The sequence below is a fragment of the Canis lupus genome, chromosome 15 (genome assembly GCF_048164855.1).
Source record: "Canis lupus baileyi chromosome 15, mCanLup2.hap1, whole genome shotgun sequence".
Classification (NCBI taxonomy): domain Eukaryota; kingdom Metazoa; phylum Chordata; class Mammalia; order Carnivora; family Canidae; genus Canis; species Canis lupus.
The window spans coordinates 41,416,494-41,437,422 of record NC_132852.1 but is presented as its reverse complement, the minus strand read 5'-3'; the positions used below and the strand labels follow the sequence as shown (position 1 = coordinate 41,437,422).

Below are 20,929 nucleotides of genomic sequence, written 5' to 3'. Positions count from 1 at the left end.
TCCACACCTGCACTCACTTATGCACCAACCTGCTCCTCTCCCAGGCACCTGCTCCTATTCTGTGCATTCCTCAAGAAATGTGGAGGCAGTGGCCCCTCATGGCTGACGTGCCACGGGCCAGCACCCCAAGCCTCCAGTGTCATCAAATCTGCCTACAACCTGTGCGCTGATGACCAGAGAGGCAGGTTGTGCTCTGGTGACCCGGTACAGGGAGCACATGGCAGGGTCCATACACTGTAGGTACTCCATAGTGCTGACTTCTTGTGGACACGTGCCATTCCCTGGGTTGACTCATCTGCAGTGGGGTGGGGCCCAGGCTGGAAACTTCTAGAGCCTCCCAGGCAATTCTAGGTGCAGCAGGGCTGAGAACCACAGCTCCGGTGGGCACTGCCCCTCCAGATTATAGTTTTTACAATTATGCTCCTGTATCATCTGTGCTCAAATAACTCCCCAAACCCACCTAGAATTCTCCTGGTTCTCTCCTGAACAGCTTCCCTGATATAATTAACAAGAACCCCAGGCACACAGTTCTTTCCCTTACAAACCAATTTATGAAACAGAACCTGATGCGCGTGGAGAATAAAACCCCAAGACCCCGTGCCCGGCACTCACGTGATGTCTGCGAAGACGCTCATCGGCACCTCCAGGAGACGCGCGACGCTCACCAGCAGCTCCTTCCCATCTCCTGGGCTCAGGGGGCTGTGGACAGAGCGGGGGCAGCGTCACAGAATGGAACTCATCAACACTTGAGAAGCCGCGTGCCCCCACGCCCCCCGCCTCAGCGCCTATGGCATTCCTGTCACATAGTGACCAGGCTCCTGGGGCAGCTGGGATCAGGTGCTTCTTCAGGCATGATGAATCACCTGAATTTCCAAGCAATGAGACAAACAATACAGTGCAAATGGAATTGTTAGGGGCGTAATGGGCCCATGATCCTGCAATGGCTCAGCTCGGCCTTCAATAAAAAATATAATGGGGGGGGGTGGAGGAGGGGAAAGGAGATGGAAGGGAAGCAGGTGCTGAGAATCCAGGGTGGGCTTCAAAGATGCAAAGGAAACACAATTTTAAATGGACTTGTTTCTAAAATGAGTGATGTCCTAAGGACAGAGACCTGATGGGATACATTTAGAGGTAAACGGGGAGACCAGGGGACACTCTGCAGGGACCCTGTTGAGGGGGGCAGGTGTGCTCTGGGAGGATGAGTCCCAGGCCCCAGAGCCTCAGGGAGCCGTGCAGGGGAAGAGCCGTATGATGTGTGGGGACTCAGAGAGGGGGTCAGCAGTGTCATCCAGGTTACAACAAGTCCCACCCACAGCCACACCAAGCCCTCCTCTATGATGTCGGCATTGGCAGCACCAGCAGGGCCAGAGCGAGGCCACAGCTCCAGTGCCCCTGCCCACAGCGCCTCTGAAGGCTGTTGTCCCCAGGGCCAGGTCCAGCACAGGGTGGGTGGACAGCATCTGCAGAAGAGAGTGAATGGGCCTGACGAGGCCGGTGGACACTTCTGAGCATACATCCCCCAGCCCAGACGCCCACGCAGGACCTGGCCTGGCCTCAGGGACCCCCACTCCAACCCCACCCCCTCAGTTCCCGGCTTGCCCCCAGAGGCCCGGCCCCACCACACTCTGACAGCCAAGCCTGCCGCCTGCGCCTGCTGCATCTGCTGCCCACCTGGCGGCTCTCCGCTCCGGGCCCCGCTGACCTTGGGCATGAGGACAGCGGCCACTGAGGCCTTTGCATTGGGGCTCATCTTCCCTCCACAGCCCCACAACCCAACTGAGAGGCCGGCTCCTGTGTGGACTCACGGCAGCGCTGACAGTAAGGCTTTCATTTCATTGTGTGGGCTTCAGGCTTTGGTCACCAACACAAGCAGACGTGATGGATGTGTTAACAGCACAGATGTGTGAGTACACAGGAAAATGTCAAAAATTTGACATTTAAAATCATTAAAATGGGGGTGCCTGGGTGACTCAGGGGTTAAGTGTCTGCCTTCAGCTCAGGTCATGACCCCAGGTCCTGGGATCGAGCCCCATGTTGGGTCCCTATTCTGCCGGGAGCCTGCTTCTTCCTCTGCCTCTGCCCCTCCCCCTGCTTCTGCTCACTCAAGCTCTCTCTCCCTCTCTCTCAAATAAATAAAAATCTTTACAGAAAATAAAAAAATAAAATCATTAAAATGTAAGTTCTTAAAGGAGTCCCACGTAGCTGACAAGAGGACAATCAAAAAATAATTGTCGCCCTTGGAGCAGGAGGACCTGCCGTATTCCTTTCCTGCCCATTCCCACTGCCTGTTCCCCAGGAAGGAGCGTGATCTGCACCCAGGCAGTGCCAGTCCCGAAACACTGTCCAGCCCACAGTGGGCACGGGGCAGCAGGGGTCCGAGATGCAGCATTGACAGAAGGCCCTGCACGTGTCACCTTGACGATCGCCCGAGAGACCACAGGGCCTGATGTGCTGCAACTGGGTGCTGTCCTCACAGTAACAGAGACGAGCAGGGTCATGCCCAGGGTCACTGTGTGAGCCCAGAGGGGCCCACCCGGGTCAGGCATGTGAACACTCTTGAATGAAATAGCTTAAGGGGCCGCCCGGAGAAATCCTGTCTGTGTGGAGGGGGTCTTGGCTGGGAAACGCCTGCAGAAGCTGTGGCTACCAGAATGTGCCCGGGTCCCCAGGCAGACACCCCGCAAATGCTCTCTGGCAGTGCCCCGAGTGACGTGTATGTGCTGGCTCCTGCTGATGGCCCACGCTTCACTTACTCCTTCCCGCCCCACCCCTGGATGTCCCCGGGGACTGGCAGGGCGCCTCCCAGTGCTGGATGGAGGTTTGGGCCCCAAGCATCCAGCAAGCAGAGCACAGGTGTGCACAGAACACTGGGCTACAAGGTCTCAGCCCCGTGCCCTCCTGTCTCCAGAAGTTTGAATGGAGGGGAGGAGTACCCGTATGTGGCCAAGCAAAGAGATTCAGTTAAGGGGTGGCAGCAGGTGCACAGCCCGGACATGAATGACAGGTGGGTCTAGGAAAATGGCCCACCAGGTGACAATTACTTGGTGAGGAGTAGGAGAAATGAGGCTCGGTTTGCTGCCGCATATGCCATGAGGGTGCCCCCGACAGGCCCATTCCTCCATGACACCCCTGCTCAACGGTTGTCAGGCCACCCTCTTCCTGTGGTCACTCAGGACATGCTGTGCCTGCACATGTGCCTGCGTGTTGCCAAGGCCATGGTCAGTGGCTGGTGTGCAGGGGCCTCCCAGTGACTGTGAGGCCACAAACCCTGGTCACCCAGACAGCCTTCCCCCCGAGCCTGCACTCAGAAAAGCAAGCCTGCACTGGCCCTGCACTGAAGACGAGCACGGCAGGCAGCTCCACATGGGCTGGGACAGCGGGCATCAATTGGTGAGACTCCTAGGACCCCAGGTCTGCGCACACACATGCACAGACCCAAGAGGCTGCAGCGTACATGAAGGGGGATGTGTGTGCAGCTGTGTGTAGGAAACAACGCACCTCTCACCAAGAGGGTCACCGGCCCTAAAACCAGTGAGGTTGTGGGGATCACAGGCACTAGTAGGCCCACTTGCCTGCCCCCTCCTCCCAGGCACCCTCAGCTCCCCTCCTGCAGCCCCCTGCATGCTCCATACCCACAATGCCACAGAGTGCTTCCTCCCTTCATCCTGGCCAACATCCAGGCCTCACCAATTCTAACCACAGAGCCCTGGGGGGCTCCTTCCTTTTCCTAAAATGCCTTCTGCTGCCATTCGGAAGCACCCAGGCCACCACTTACCATAGAAGGTCTCTCAACTACTTCCCGTGTTTTACTCCTACTCCCCTGCAGATGCAGCAAAGGCCTTAATCACATCTGATCCACCGCCTACCACCCCACCCTGAACACGAACCAACCAGGTCGCCTACTGGATCCCATAAAGTCTTCACTCTAGCCTGTTTTAAATCAAAGGGCGACACGATGTGATGGGGACGCGAGGCGCTCTACCATGAGTCCTAGCCCCACTCCAATCTCATGACCAGCTCCTGACCCCCATGTTCCTTCACTCCATAATGCACAGTTAGCACTCGTTCTCGTAACAAGGTTATTTAAAACAGCCTTAAAGATGATGAAATTCACTGGCTCAGAGAACATGTATGAGCCCCCCTGCCTCCACGACAAGGCCCTGGCCCTCTCCTGGGCTGCTGCTGCATGCTGTCAGGGCCGCGGCACGGAGCACAGATGGCTTACGACAATACAGGGTCTGGTCAATAATTAGACCACTAAGATGGTGCTGAGTGTCCTCAAAATGGGCATGCAGTTATTTCTATTTTATTTTATTTTTTTCTATTTTATTTTTAAAATACATGGCCATCATCTGTCATCTCATGATCTGAACTTCCTTAGAAAGGAGTTGGAGTTAATCTCAAAAATCAATGGACAGATATGGCACACACAATTGCATCTGTGTGCCTGTGACAGCTGTCACCCTGATTACTTGGACACCTGACACTGCTGTGGAGGGAGAGACGCATGCAGCACTGGCGGCTCAGGTCCTCACTGCCAGCCTCGACATCTAGTGGCAGAGAGGGTTCTCGAAATCTGGATGCAATCTCCTTTAAGGCTTTCTCACTGAGGCAGAGCAATGTGTTAATATGACTGTGGAATCAGATGCCCCTAGGGACCTACTAAATAAGCAAAATAGGAGAAAATCTAAAGCATTTACACCATTCACGTGATGGGATGCCCAGATGAGAAGTGACCGTACACCCATTTTTCATGAGGGCCTTAATGCCACACACAGCAGGGGCCGTGGAAGTCTGTGAGGGTTCCCCCACACTCACCCCTGTGCTAAGACCTCTTACCAGTGTCTCTTCATGCACAACAGACTCGTGATGAAGCTGTTGTCATTAACCTCATTCTGGAAATGATGGATGGAAACTGAGACTAGAGAAATTAAATTCATGCCCCAGGTCATGCCACCAGTAAGCCCCAAAGCCCACATGTTACTCATCAGTGAGTGCTGTGATGTGGGCTTCCAGGCTATGGGCAAGCCCAGGTGAGGGCCACATCCTCACCTGTGCTCTACCTTTTAACTAAACTGAGGAGTGCCTGCACCCATCATTTCTCCAGGTCCTGCTTTTGCAATGGTGTTCCCGTCTCCTCCTCATGGGCCCAGACAGTCCTACCAACCACACATGCGTGCCTAGGACTCTACATTCAAAGGCTGACCTTTTATCCTTCTGCTGCTTCACTTCCTGATTTCGGATTATTTTTATTATTCACTCAAAAATTCACCCAAGGTTAAGGAACCAGATGATGATGGATTGCAAAATGATAACAGTCAACTTTCATACAATCTTTTTTGATGAGATATTTGAAACCAATGGATAGAATGAGGTTTTCATGGGATTCCCGTTATTCCAGCGATTCACATATATTGTTATTAATGAGTAATGATATTCATTCTATTTAAATAATCTTGTAAGCTAGTTATACTTTTACTAATCCATAGCAATTCTCCCCAGTGCAGAAAAAAGATGTTTCTGATGAGGAGAAATGAGACAGGAGCTGTCATGATTCAAAATCCCAACTCTAATTCAGTACCACCTTTCTTTCCTGCAGAGAAATAAAGCCCAATGTTTTCTGGAGAATGAGTGAGTGAGCTCATGGTCATTTGTGCAACCAAACGGATTCTTCTGACTGCTGAGCCTTCAGGCTTCCAGAGCACATTCAAATTCATGTGGTGGCACCAGTAACCCTGAATTACTCTTACTAGCAAAGCTGTTGATAGCCACCAACTCTTCATAGGTAAAAAAATCAATTGGTGAAAAACTGTTGTATTCCAACAACTTCAAGTATATTTATTTCTCTCAACTTTGGGGGGAAAATTGCCAACAGCTTAACACAAATCTAAGTATACAATGTCTTAGTTTTACACAAAGTGTATTGACATCAAAAAGATAAAATGAGGGAGATAGCACAAAAATGTAGAGCTTTAGTATGTGTTCAAAGCTGTTATCAGCTTGAAACAGGCTGTTCTAGACATAGAGTATTTCATGTAAGCCTAATACTGACCAAAAAGCAAAAGCCTTTAATACGTACACAAAAGAAAAAGAAAGAAATGGAAGCACACACTACAGAAAATCATCAAATCACAGAGGAGGAAAGAAAGGAAAGGAACAGAGGAATTGCCAAACAGACAGAAAATAATTTACTAAATGGCAAAATGAAGCCCATACTTATCAGTAATTACTTTAAATGTAAATGGACTAAAATCTACGATCAAAAGACACAGGTGGCTGAATGGATAGGGAAAAAAAAAAACTTAACAATGCCCAACTCCATGCAGCCTATAAGAGACTCCATTCAGCAATGAGGACACTGACAGACTTACAGTGAGGGGATGAAGGAAGATGGCCCACAACAAGGAAGCCAGAGGAGACCAGGGTAGACAATATGAGGGGAAGGAAAATAGTCCATGATGAGGGAGCCAGAGGAGAGCAGGGTAAACAATATGAGGCAAAGGAAGATGGTCCATGACGGGGGAGCCAGAGGAGAGCGGGATAGACAATGTGAGGGAAAGGAAGACGAGACGGTCCATGACAGCGGAGCCAGAGAAGAGTGGGATAGACAATGTGAGGGGACAAAGGAAGATGGTCCATGATTGAGGAGCCAGAGAAGAGCAGAGTAGACAGTGTGAGGGGACGAAGGAAGACGGTCCATGACAAGGGAGCCAGAGAAGAACGGAGTAGACAAACTTTCCTTACACAAAACAGAATATAAGCTAAAGTTTGTAATGAGACAAAAAAAGATTAGTATATAATAATAAAGAGGTCAGTTCATCAAGAGAATAAAACATGAAAAATATTTATGCACCCAGCCCAGGAGCCCCTAAATATATAACATACCAACATATCTGATGAGAGAAACAGCAATATAATAGCAGGGACCAGAAGGACCTAAGAGAACATGAAGGACCTTCCACCCAGTAGCAACAGAATACACACTGTTCTCCAGCATGTGGAGCATTCTCCAGGACAGATTACATGACAGTCCACATACAAATACTACTAAGTTTAAGAAGATTGAGATCATACCACACACCTTTTCCAACCACAATGGTTCAAAACTAGAAATCAATTAAGAAGAGAACTGCAACATTCGCAAATATATGGAGATTTAATGATATGCTGCTAAACAACCAATGGGTCAAAGCTGAAATAAAAAATACCCAAAACAAGTGAAACTGGAAATGTAACACACCAAAATGGGTGGGAGGCAGAACAGAGTCCAAGAGGAATGTTTATGGTGACGAATCCAGCACTGTGAAAAAAGAAAGATCTCAAGTAAACAACCTAGGTTTACAATGCAAGGAAGTAGAAAAAGAAGCATAAATGAAGGCCAAAGTCAGCAGAAGGAAGGAAATAATGAAGATCAGAACAGAAACAGATGAAATAGAGACTGAAAAGACAATCTAAAAGATAAATGCAACTTAGAGCTGTTTTTTTTTAAGATAAATAAAATAGACAAACCAAGGGAAAAAAGAACTCTCACAAAATCAGAAATGAAAGAAGAGACATAAATACAACAGGTTGTAAGAAAACGACTAGGAACGATTATATGTGAACAGACCTCCCACCAAGAAGAAAGAATAAATTCCTGGAAACACCCAACCAACCGAGCTTGAACCACAAAGAAAGAGAAAATCTGAAGATGCCAACAAGAGACTGAACCAGTACACCAACATCTCCCAACAGAGGAAAGCCCAGGACCAGATGGCCCCCTCCACAGGCGAGTTCCACCAAATGTCCAAAGAAGAATCAGCACCAAGCCTTCTCAAAGTCTTCCAAAAAACAGAAGAGGAAGGAGCACTTCTAAGCTCATCTTATGAGGCTACCATCATCCTGATACCAAAGTCAGATGAGGACACCACAAGGAAAGAAAGCTCGGGACAAGATCCCCAATGCAACGCAGATGCAAAATCTACAAATAAAATATTGGCAAAATGAGTTCAACAACACAGGAAGAAGGTCACACACCGTGATGAAGTGGGGTTTATTCCAAGGATGCAAGGATGGTTCAACATCCGCAAATTGGACAAGGTGACCCAGCACACCAGTAGGATGAGGGATGACAAGCTATGATCCTCCCAGTAGATGCAGGAATTGCACATGGCAAAATGCAACATCCATTCATGGTAAAAACTCATCAGGGCAGGTATGGGGGGGGGGGGAAGGGCAGTGCAGCCCGCTGGACCTCGCCTGAAGCCCCATTGGTGAAACTGTCTGGAAAGCCGTAGTGAGCCATCTGGGCCAGTTCGTAAGCACAGGTGACATTTTGCAGATCAGCCTCATGGTGCAGAGAGCGTGAGGAGGGGGGGACAGAGCTGGGGGAGTGGCCCAAGCACGCCTGCTGTCCCTCCGTTCCTCTGCACCCTCCTCTCATAATCCCTTCTCCACTCGGCAGCAGAAGCATCTGGGACAGGGGACCCCAACCCCACCACTTGCTGGCGTGACCTCCAGCGGTGTCCTGCATCTGCGGGGGGCCAGGACCCAAACCCCTGCTGGGGCCCCGCAGCCTCACCAGCCTCCCCCGCACTGATGGCGTCCACCTTCCCACGGCTGTAGTTCAGCTCCTCAGGTGTCCACGCTCCTCCTGACATGATTTCCTTCCCCCACCTGCCCCCCGCCCCTACAGAGCTTGCAGTAACAACCAGACAAGTCCATCAAAAGCTTGAACAGGACCTTTACGTAACTAGAATCCGGGAGGTTGTGCTGGAATTCAATAACCCATGGCCAGCTCTTCCGAAAGACGTTCTTCTTTATTTTTTTTAAGTCATTAAAGTCCCAGGGAAGCCAATATTCCACAACTGAGCTACGTGAGGACACTACCTTCTCTAATTCTTCCTTTTCCTTCTGTCTTCATTCGTCATCTGCAGTTTACTTCAATTTTGACAGCCTAGCGAATCTCTTTTCATGTTTCTCCTTTTTCCTCTCTCCTATATAGGAGTGATATTTAAACTGCTTAACTCAGACAGATTTAATTGGAGGTCAACTTATAAAGCAGATGACACTTTTCAAAAATCAATTGCTGTGGTTGAGCTCTGAAGGTCCCCGGGGATTCCTACTATGGATGCTTTTCCTGAATAGGAAAAGCAAAACTTCCCCAGCAATTATAGAAATCCGATACCAAACCAGGCCGTGCGGCTATAGATGGCAGACATGACTGCCTGCCACGAGGAGGAGGCAGACATATGGGCAGAGGTGGAGCGGACACAGCTGAAAAAGATAACACAGATGTGAAGGTTAAGGGTAGATCAGGGGTGATACAGGTGTAGACACAGAGGGAGGTGCACGTGTGGATGTGGGTACTGATACCAACACACGTGATTAGGAGACACACATGTTTGGATGAGGGCATAAGTATAGATACAGAAATGCAGATGCTGATTGAGATCCGTGATGTAGATGGACACAGATGTAGACCCAGGTAGACCATGCGGACCCGGTGTAGACACACGTCTATACCCGATATAGGTATAGACATGCAGATGCTGACAGAGATACAGTTCAGTACAGACACAGATATATGATGTGGATGTGGATGTAGATGTGGATGTGGATGTGGTGTAGTGCAGATATACCCTGGAGATGTAGGTGTAGACACAGATGTAGAGACAAGTATTGGTGGTGACCCCCTTGCTGACCCATCAGATATGAGCATGGCCCATGGAGTCCCAGCATCACCAGAACCCTTTGAGGCCCTCTTGCATCTTAAGCCCCCAAGCAGAGCTGCAGAACCCACAGAGGACAACTCCGGAGTGGACAGTGTCCAGGTCCCAGGCTTGGTCAGAGTGGGCTGGGCAGTTCCAATCGTTCCTTTTCCTCTGTGCAGCCTCCCACCCCCCCATTTCACCTTTTGCCATAACAGAGAGTGTCAGATGTGGGAAAGGGGGGTCCACAGTCTGGGACCATTAAAGAGCTCCTTCCTGGTGTGGTGTCACCTCTTCAGGCATCTCCTGACTGGCGAGACATGGCTAAGCCAAATCAGGAACCCATTTGGTCCAAGAGGCCCTGGACTTGTCTTTAACACCCATCGTATTTGCATTTCCATGGCATTTCTCACTGTGCTTCCCACCATGGTCAGAGGTCAGACTGGTTTGAAATTCCCTCCAGTTCTAGGATCCCAGCCCATAACAGACATCGAAATCCAACACGTCACCTGAACCTCGACAATGGGGCAAAAGCAGGCCTGTGAGTCAGGGGCACCAGAGAGCAGACAGCTGAGGCAGGGGGTGAAACGTATCTGGATCCGGTGTCAAATGCCAACCAATGAACAAAGCTGTGATGTGGATGTGACACCGGAGCTAAACACGGGCTCTGCACCTGACGCTACTGAGGCATTGTGGTAGGTTAAAGGAGGCTCCTTATATTTCAGAGCTATTTCCCGAGATGCTTCCAAGAAAGTGGGGTTTGTTTGAAAGTGGCATGAGGGGTGGGAGCAAATGGAGGGCAGATAGGACAAGGATGGGCCTGGGTTGTTGTCTTCCTGCGCTGTTGGAAGTCCTGCATCGGAAAGAGTGAGACATATGGCCATCTGCTGCCTCATGAAAAATATGAACCTGAAAGGCCAGGGGAGCCATTGGATGACGTGCTTGGAGACAAGCCAGGCCCTAGGGACACGGTGGGTGGCTCCAGGATGGCTGCCTAGGCACCTGCAGCCAGCCTGTCAGAGGACTTCGTCACGATATCTGTGCTTCCATCAGGGTATGTGGTGGAAAGAAAACCCCAGGGAACATGTGGAACCAATGGGTCTCCTCATAACTGGCAGGTGCCTGGGGCCCCTCCATGAGGGCCACCCTCTTCACCACCCTCGCCGGACTTGGCACTCAGCCTGCAACCTTCTCCCCAGACTGAAGCTCCTTTATCTCCAGGCCAGCTGCATTCTCTGTTCCCTGCCACCAGGCTGCCACCCTCGGCCACGACCTGCTTGAAGCCAGGAGGCTCTCTGTGTCAACCACTCTTCCCAGAGGCCCTCGGGGCGCCACCTGATAGGTGAGGGAGCTGCCCAGGGGCCACTGCCCTGCACCTCCCCCCAACTCCCCCCTGCCACACCAGCAGCCGGGCCATCCCCACCACTGGGGCTGAAGGGCAACTGCGGACCAAAGCTGGACCACGCAGCAGGCCCTCTGGTGCATCCGTGCAGGGCTTCTCGTGGTCCCCACACGAGCTGCTGCCACCCTGAGGACAGTAGTCACTGTCTCCCACATCAGCCTGGCAGCCGCCTAGTCCCCACCCCCAACCCCACAGGCACTCGCTTCCCCAAAGCCAGTCTTCTGCACGCAAATGTCCATCCACACGAATCCACCCCCAATACCAGGAGAGCCACACGCTCCTGAGCATCTCATCAGGCATAAAAAGTGGTTTCTCCTTTGCCAGGACCCAAATGGGTCCCTTGGCTTCAAGTTCGCCTTCCGTGTGCCATCTCTTCTGAATTCAGAGCACCTATAAAATCAGCCTTGGAGGATGGGGCGGCCGTTTGGACCTGCAGCCAGTCTGAAGGGTCCCCCGGGGGGTAGAGGGCAGGATCGTGCACAGCAGGAGAAGCGACGCTCTGTCAGAAGGCGGAAGAGACAGCAGCGCAGAGCCAAGCCACTGCCCGGTCCAAGGGAAGCTGCTGCCCGGTCTGAGCCCCCACGGGGAGGACAGGGTCAGCATGCAGATCACGGGTACGAGGACCACCAGGTGTATGGAGGTCCTTTTTTTTAAAGAACGGCATCAAATTCTTGTCAATTAACAGCTGATTCATTAAGCTGAAGCTGAGATCTGGGAAATCTTGTCCCAGAGAATCCCACATCACCGACTGATATGATAACAGAGCGGAAACCTCAATCTGTCTCCACTGAAGGGAGGGAGCAAACAGAATTATTGATGTGAGGCCATGTTATCAGCACCATATATCTTCCATCCAATTGAGGGTGCAAAAGTAAAGGGAAATGAGCCGCGATAATGATTTCTCTCTGACCCAGGCTTGTAGCAGGTAAGCATCCAAGTCCCCAGGTTCTGGCCCAGGAGGACGCGACAGGAAAATAAACTCTGAATGCAAAGACAAACCTGCCCTACTGGTGGCCTCATTCCCTCCAGGAAGCCAGGGAGCAAGAGGAAAGGCAGATGCGGTGGTCGCTCCACTTGAGAAGCGCTGGCACCTCCCACAACTCGGTCATTATCCCTCTGAGAGTCGCCTTGAGGTCCAGGGCTTGGACTGCTCTAAGGGCACCATCTGCTGTTGTCCATGGCAACATACGGTTGCCACTTGGAAGAGTCTGACAGACTATGAGACCCCCTCTCCTGGCCCTGATGTGGGGCGTCTGCCGCCCTCATGAGGCCGCAGAGACCCCGGGCCCCAGATGTTGGAGCGGCAGCTGCGTCTCCCTGCAAGCAACCTCCCTGCACAGCGGATGAGCCCTTGGGAGTCTGGAACATGGGGACCGGTGTCCTGGGGCAAGAAGACTCCCAGGGAGGCTGTGCACACACACGTACAGTAGTTCCCAAAGGAGGAAAAAGTCCACAAAGGGCTTTTGACAGTTTAGAATAAGTAACTGTTGTTAGGATAGTTGGATTCATGAGGAGCCGAGGGGTGTTCTGCTGTGCCCCCCACAGGACATGCCCGAGCTCCCATCATGCTTCCCTGGAAGGTACACGCACCCACCCCTGAGATTTCCCACCCTGGGATGGGGGTGTGACCACGGAGATGGGTGCACAGGACTCCCCACCCAGACAGAGAGCTCAGAGACTAGGGGGTGTGTACTCGGGAAAATGGAGTCGGTATTTGGTGCAAGCTTGAGGTGTCAGCTCTGAGGACTTCTGTCAACACACAAGTAAAAACACACCCAGAGCTCAGAAGTCTTGAGTTTTATGCTGGCTTTGATATGTGGTCTGTGGATTGAGCTGAAAATAAGATACTTCCCGCCCAGGAGCAGAACTCAGTTCTGGCTAATGATGAAACCTACCATCTGCACTGTGACCAGTGCTGCACATCAGTGGAGGGACTGGTCAGGAGGTGTGAGCACAGAACAAGGGTGTGCAGAACCAACATGAGAAACGAGGGACTGTGAGTGGGAGTCCTATGCTCTGCATAGTCACTGACATGGGCAACTCAAAGCTGCTGAGGAGGACATGGCTGGACCACAGACACTGTCACGCAACTGCAGGATCTTACATAGCTATGTCTGTGCACATGCACACACTTGCACACCTGCACACACATGTGTGCATGCACACACACCTGCACACACAAACGGCACCCACCACACATGTGCACACATCACACACATGCCTGCACATGCACATGTGCACAACCGTGCACACATACACATGCACACGTGTGTGCAAGCACAGCACACACATGCACAGCACACAGTGCACTCATGCACAGCACCCAACACATGTGTGCTCACACACGAGCATGCACACACATCACACACATACCTGCACATGCACATGCACACACACATGCATGCACATGCACACACACGCACACGTTCGCATGTGTACAGCCAGATATGTTTTCGTTTTGAAACAGTGTTTTCTGTTACTTGAAGAAAACACAGTTTTGTCTTTACCGAGTGTCAGAAGCCGGAGTCATTAGGGAGAGGACCTGAAAAACGGGGCTGAGCATGCGCCACCTGCTGGGTATGCAGGGTGGGGACGGGCCCTCAAAACAAGCAGCTCAGAACCAAGAGGAGGAGGAGAACCCCATTACCACGAGCAGATCCTCCCAAGAGTGAGTCCCAGCGCCTGGGCAGCTCTCATGTGACACAGATAAAACTGGCTGGGGTTCCAAGAGGCATGGAGGCAGCACGCGGGCATCAATCCCAGGCCCAGCCACCGCCAGGGGCAGCCGCGTCCACGGGCTCCACAGTCCAGGCTGCGGGTACAAGGCTGGGAGTGGCTTTGTTTTGTGGAGAATCCCCTCAAGCTGGGCTCATAGGTCGCACTCTAGTGATGGACGGGCTGGATCCCGGCTGCCCCTGCCCCTATGACACCCGGAATGCATCCCGTGTCTCCAGATGAAGAGCCCCCCGCCCCCCTGCCGTCATGGGTGCCAGGAAAGAACCAGAGTCTCCACTTACTCATTCCCAGTCACGATGTAGCCTAGCTCCTCCTGGGAGGGCCTGACCTCCAGCCGTAGGCCTTCACCAGGCCGTCCCTGGGCATCGAGGGGGGCATCATCCTGTGGGGGCCCCAGAATCCAGGGCTGGAACTCGCTGGAGCTGCCCCATCTGGACTCTGCAGGATGTGGGCTCTCCAGCCGCTCCTTGGAGTAGGTCTGACTCCTCACGTCCTCCACCCCTGCGCCCTCCTCCTCCCATGTCGGGACTGTCTGTGGGGTCTCTGACTTCTTTGTCTCTGAGAGGAGGGGGGTGGCCAGAAAGAGTTGGGATCCAGGATCCAGCAGCTGGTCTCCGAGTTCAAGGCTCAAACGATGGACCTGCAGAAAGGAGGCTCAGTGAGGTGACATTCAGGAGTTGGTGGGTAGCCTGGGAGGGGGGCAGCGGGGTGGCAGGGGCGGGGTGGCACCCTCATGGCCACATTCAGAATCACATCTGGATGGGACATGTTCAGCTGAGGGGAGGACAAGGGCCTCGCATGTCTGCATTACTCTGCAGTGCATCTGCCAGTGGGTCTCTGCATCTCTGTCTGTCTGTGTCTGTCTCTGTCCCTATCTCTCTGTCTCTGTCCCTCCATCTCTGTCTCTGCTCCTCTGTCTCTCCATCTGTATCCATCTCCATCTCTGTGTCTCTATCTCTGTCTCTGTCTCTCCATCTCTGTCTCTCCATCTGTCTCTCTGTCCCATCTCTATATCTCTGTCTCAGTCTCTGTATCTGTCTCTCTGTTCCATCTCGGTCTCTGTCTTGCACACATACACATACACTTTCATAAAGAATCTCATTGTATAAAATCAGTGCAGGTGTTTGGCATCTATGTTTTCAAAGCCAGCCCACGTGGGGGCACCCGGGGGGCTACAGAGCCCAGGGGCTTGGGCGCCTGGCTCTTGCTTTTGGCTCAGGTCATGACCTCAGGGTCCTGGGATCCAGCCACACATTGGACTCCGCTCAGCTCTGTGGGGCTTCTGCGAGTGATTACCTTCCCTTCTGCCCCTTCCCCTGCTCGTACACACTCTCTCTCCCCCCCTTTCTGTCTCTCCCTCTCTCCCCCCTCTCTCCCTCTCTTTCCCTCTCTCCCCCTTTCTCCCTCCCTCTCTCCCTGTCTGTCCCTCTCTCTTTCCCCCTCACTCAATCCTCTCTCTCTCCCTCCCTCTCCCTCTCCTTCTCTCTCCCCCTCCCTATCTACCTCCCCCCTCTCTCCCTCCCCCTCCTTCCCTCTCCTCCTCTGTCCCTCCCTCTCTCCCTATCTCCCTCTCTCTCCCCCTCCCTCCCTCTCTGTCTTCTCTTCCTTTCTCTCTCTCCCCCTCTTGTCCCCTCTCCCTCTCTCTTTCCCTCTCTCCCCCTTTCTCCCTCCCTGTCTGTCCCTCTCTCTCTTTCCCTCGCTCAATCCTCTCTCTCTCTCTCTCTCTCGTTCTCTCCCTCCCTCTCCCTCTCCTTCTCTCTCCCCCTCCCTATCTATACCTCCCCCTTCTCTCTCCCTCCATCCTCTCTCTTTCCCTCCTTCTCCCCCTCTGTCCCTCCCTCTCTCTCCCTCTCCCTCTCTCCCTATCTATCCCACCTCCCTCCCCCTCCCTTTCTCTCCCTCCCCCTCTCTCTCTCCCTCTCCCCCTCTGTCCCTGTCTCCCTCTCTCTTTCTTTCCCCTCTCCCCCTCCTTCTCTCTCCGCCTCCCTCTCTCTCTTTAATAAATAAATAAAATCTGTAAACAAACACACAGAACACACCACCCAAAAGCTAAGTACCAAGGCCCTGAGGATCTGGAGCTGCCGTCCTCACCCGGAGACACAGGATCACATCCCCCCGGTGCCATGGCTGCACAGACACCCCAGCCGTTGGCCCTCAAGTCCTCCCAATGCCCTGTGCTAGGAGCTGGCTTGCCTGTCCCCCAAGGGCACGGTCACGGCGACACGTGCATCCTTACGGCCCCTGGGGGACCTGAGTCCCTCCCCAGAGCAGCTCCCTGCCTCACCTCCACTTCCTGCACAAGGGGACCGTTGTCCCGCATGCTTGGAGCAGACGGTGCGCCAGGCTCTGTGCTCAGTGCACGTTCCCTCCCCACCTCAGCCACAGGCTCATCCTGGACTCATGTCTAGTCCTCAACCTCGGGGCTTACAGGGCCTCCTCGTCCGCCCCACATCACCGAGGCTGAGGCTGGCGGATCCGATGGTGAGCAGAGTTCTCACCGGGGTGCTACCTGGGCACAGCGCCCATGAGCCGAGCCTCCGGCACTGCGTCCCGGGAAGCAGGCAGTCATAGGGCCGCTACTGCACAGGACAGAGACTTCCGGAGGCTAGCGAGAGTGAGGCGTCATGCTTGTTCGGCAGGTGCCTCCTTCCCATTGTGAGACCACACCTCTGAAGTGAGGCTACACGGAGAGACGAGAGGATGATCCCCGGACCCTCACCAATCACAGGTTTTTAGGAAACAAGGAAGCACTAGAAAGGGAAATAAATTATTCCCTGCTCACTGGAAATGGGACCTCATTCTTCCTTTTGTGTCTTGAAATATTTAAAGAAAATAGTATTTTGATAAAAACATTTGCTCCAGTTTGGATCCTGAATGGTGCCAGTTAGCAGGGAGGGACAGAGCCCCGTCCTCAGGCTCTGGAAGGAAAGACAGTGGTGTTTTCACGCAAACTGTGCTCCATGAGATGAGGAAACAACAGATGTTAATGAACAAACAAGAGCTCAGAAAATACGATGCTCAGATGCCCTTTCCAAAAAATTGCTTAAAAATGTACCCCAAGTAACAGAAAAATGAATCAAAATCTAACCCGTTCAGGATGTGAAGGTAGGGGCCTCAGAACCCCAGGATGTTCGCGGAATCAGTGTCGGCCGCAGCCCTGGCTCCTGCTGCTCGGCCAGCGTGGCCCACGTCTCCCCCTAACTGCCATGTCCCCTCCTCACCGAGACACAGCACCCCACTTCCGGGAGATGCTAAAGAGGACCACAGAGCTCTTATTTGCTATGTACTCAAGGCACTAAACCAAAAACCCCTAAGATGACCTGGAAAGAGAAGTGCTCACCAGGACATGTTTCCCACACTACGAGAGAGGGGTTCGTGGAACCACATCACACCACTGTCATTACTCCGCATCCTTACCAAGGAGCGAAGGTTCCCAAGCGGGAAGCGCCCATAGAGCCCTGTGAGGGTGTCCCCCATGATGGAGCACAGTTCTGTATGGCCTTCCTGACCAGTAGGAGACATCCCCTATCTGGACCATCCCACCCACACGTTATGAAGAACACCTGAGTGCAGCCAGCGCATCTAAGGAACTGCATTTTTATTTACTTAATTTTAATGAATTTAAATTTAAATAGACACATGGGGCTGGTGGCTACCACATGAGACACCGTGGGTCTACATGACCTAGGGCCTGTGAAGGTCTGACCTAAATGAACTTCGGGTGTCAGGGCTCATGGGATGATCTCAAAGATGTAAGTGGGGATGCAATGGTCTCAGCCCATGTCCCCAAGGAGGAAAATTCTAAGGAATATTATTTTTTTCATTTGTATTAACCCTATTTTCCATATTTCTACAACAGGTAAATATTACTACACAATCTGAAAGTAGACATGAGTAGATCGAAATGCACACAGCTTTTTATGCTCTTTTTATGCTTTTTCCCTAATTTAGAAATGTCCGAGTTTTTCCAAGGTTTTCTGAAAAAAACCCAACCAACTAACACACGTTTGAATCATGCACATGTCCCCAAAGTGTGAACAGAAAGGTCACCAGGACAGCTCTAGGTCTAGGGTGAGCCCAACATGCAGACACGTGCCAGCATACCTCTTTGTAACGTGCATCTTCCCCGTCGGGCACTCGGTCACCTGTGAAAGACACAAGCATGTATCAGAACCCATGTGGAGAACACCACCGTCGGTGGAGCAGCACACCGCAGGACCCAACGGTCCGGGACAGAAGGGTGGGCAGAGCAATGCCAGCCAGGTTGCCACCAGGAAGGAGCACTTTCCTGTTGACAGCACAACCAGCACTCCATCAGTGTCATGGATGGCGAGGGCCTCACCAGCTACAACACGTGGATTCACTGTGAGCAGCATACAGCTGTGCGCCACCCTCAGCGGTGGGTCTCCGCTGGTCCCCACGGCGCCCGCAGCCACCACGACTTCCAGAAGAGCAGACCAAGGCATCTACACCAGACCCCGCAGGTTAGGACATCTTCAGAGCCCATTACTTTGCCATGACGGTTGTTTCTCTAAATATTCCATCAGCGGTGCCGTCGGTGCGGAACTTGTGTAGGTGAAGCCCTAGAGCCCAGGCACCGGTGAGATCCCCCTACCAGCACAGAGGCACCCGCCTCCGTGTTTGTTGAGTGACTAGCACTACCAGGTCCTGCTGGAGCTCTGGCTCCTCTTCCATGCCCCGCCTCCAGCCCCAGGCCAGCCTGTCGCCAGGGGGAGGGATGGAGGACACAGCCATGCGCCATTCCACTTGTGCTTTGGCACACATGTTTGTGCACCTACTGCGTGCCAGGCATTGAACAGATGCTTTCATTTGGTTCCTGTGACTCCAAGAAGCAGTGAGGCAGAGACAAGGCCGTGCTCAGCCCTGCTCTGCCCTCAGCTCCAGGGATCCCATAGCTGTACAAGCGCTTGCGGGCATGGGGGACTGGGGTGGAGGGGCAGTCTCTGCTCTGCTCTGTCCCTGGAGCAGCCTCAGAGGCTAAGCCTCAAGCACACATTTGAATGAAGCCTTTTCACGTATTATTCAAATATTCGACTCTACCCACTCGCACAATCCAAACAGAAACACTTTCTATCACTCCCGTGTGTCCCTGACTCTGAGCCTCAGCACCAAAAGTGATTTGTCTTCCAACATAACTGCTTCACAGGCTGCACCTGTTATGACAGCTTTTGGAGGAGGACGTTCAAACAGGTAAACCCCGTTGCTACAGATCCATGTCCTGGCGGCAGAGGGAATGCTTCATGGCCTGGTGAGCCAGGCCCTGCACAATACAGCGTCATGGCACACCCCCCAACCCCACCGACCACCATAACCCAGGCTGAGAGGCTCACCTGGCGGACTGTCTCCACCCTGCATGGCTTCTTCTGGCTTTCCTGGGACTCCTTTCTCAGCACCATGAAGCTCTAGGTCAGTACCCACACCTTGCATGGCGGTAGCAATCATGTGGGCCATGTTGCCAAGGTCCGGGGGGCTCACACCCTCTGCATGCACTGGCGGCTTTCCCAGGTCCTTCAGGAGACTCTGGATCAGTGCTTCTGGGGACACAGAAAGGTGAGCACAGATGACACCAGCAAGGAACAGTCAGCACTGGAACCAGGAGGCAAGGAGATAAACGAGTGATGCAAACAGGGGTGTTGGGGGCACTAGCCAGGTCAGCAGGGACACAGGGCTCGACCGGCAAGTGGCGGAGGTTCTATGCATGATGAGCACAGATGTGCAATTTAAACACTTGCTGGAGGGGCCCAGCCACAGACGGGCCTCAGAGGGCGATGGTTAGTGAATGTAGAGAAGAGACTGATTATCTAAGAACAGGTGGAAAGGGAGTACTTGGGGGGCTCCGCAGTGAAGTGTCTGCCCTTGGCTCCGGTCATGACCTGGGGCCCTGGGATCCAGTCCCTGCTCAGCGGGAAGCCTGCTTCTCCCTCTGCCCCTCACCCTGCTTGTTCTCTCTCTCTCTCTCTCATTCTCAAATAAATAAATAAAATCTTTATTAAAAGAATAAAAGAATTGAGGAAGACAGAGCAGAACATCAGCAGCCTGCAGAACCATATCAGGCATGATAGACAAATGGAGCAAGAAGGAAATGGGACAGAGAATGTGGCCAGAGAACTGAAGGGGAACAACCAACCCTGGCAACTCCCGAAACTGGTGAAGACCATGAACTTCAGAAGCTGCGGCTTGAATGCAGTTCAGAAAGAAGAGGGGGAAGGAGAAGCACAGGATGACTGTCAGAACAGCAGGTGGAGGAGACCCCCAGTGGCAGCCAGGGCCCAGGACGCCAGGGAGGTGGGCGAGGAGGGTGCAGGGAGGGCGCGGGAAGGGCACTGGGAGGGCGGGAGGGAGGGCGCAGGGCAGGGCAGGGCAGGGGCAGGGTGCAGGCCATGGCTGACTTAAAGCAAAAGAGAGCCCGAGACAGTACACGTCCTGTGGGGATGGCGTCTTTGACATCATCTTGCCCACGTAGTTGACCATACACACACAAATGACGTATCTGAAGTGTTAAAGGAAAAAAAAAAAAACATTTCATTCAGAAGTGGGTATCCAGTGAAAATGCCCTTCAAGCATAAGGGTGAGGGGAAGACGTGTCCACATGACAGGGGCTGGGCTGACCAGGAGGGTGATGCCCGCTGTAAACAGGCCTGGAGCAGGTGCAGAAAAGCTGCATGGTGATGGCAGGTGCGGGGACCGTAGCCTGCCCTCCCTCAATGCCCCTGAGGGCAGCTGACCCCACAAGGAGGGGCAATCTCTTGAAGGTGGGCTTTATAGGACGTGTTGGTGTAAACTTCATGGCCCAGGAGGAGGACCTAACCACCTACTGTAAGGCTGGTCTGCACTTCCCATGCGGTGTGCAGCGGTGACTCTACACAGACTACTTCCAACGAGGTTCCCTAATTCAAAGGCATTTCAACGGAAAAAAAGGAAATACGTTCTTAAAAGGTGATGAAACAAAAATCTCTGGCATAAGACTCTTGTCCAGAATGTATATTTAAAGACTCCCATAACGACAATCAATAATAAAGAGGGAAACACCCCAAAAATAAGCAAAGAAAACACAAGTGGCCCGGGAGTGCATGGCGAGTGC

At 52.6% G+C, this 20,929-nt stretch overlaps 1 protein-coding gene and 1 long non-coding RNA gene across 5 annotated transcripts in view; one reads left to right on the top strand and one right to left on the bottom strand.

Moving 5' to 3' along the window:
• The window catches only part of PTPRN2 (protein tyrosine phosphatase receptor type N2), a 726,314-nt gene that overhangs the window by 395,726 nt on the left and 309,659 nt on the right, over window positions 1–20,929 (bottom strand). For 3 of the 4 annotated variants that reach the window (XM_072776801.1, XM_072776803.1, XM_072776804.1), the window contains 4 exons: window positions 19,179–19,382; window positions 17,932–17,972; window positions 14,109–14,467; window positions 613–699 (listed from right to left, as the gene is read on the bottom strand). In XM_072776801.1, the coding sequence (XP_072632902.1) occupies window positions 613–699; window positions 14,109–14,467; window positions 17,932–17,972; window positions 19,179–19,382 (691 nt within the window). The remainder of the gene's footprint in view (window positions 1–612; window positions 700–14,108; window positions 14,468–17,931; window positions 17,973–19,178; window positions 19,383–20,929) is intronic. The other variant, XM_072776802.1, reaches the window with a different exon arrangement.
• On the top strand, window positions 1,364–7,818 carry LOC140604957 (uncharacterized). Its single transcript, XR_012007755.1, has 2 exons — window positions 1,364–1,903; window positions 5,600–7,818. It is a non-coding gene; the product is annotated as an uncharacterized lncRNA (long non-coding RNA).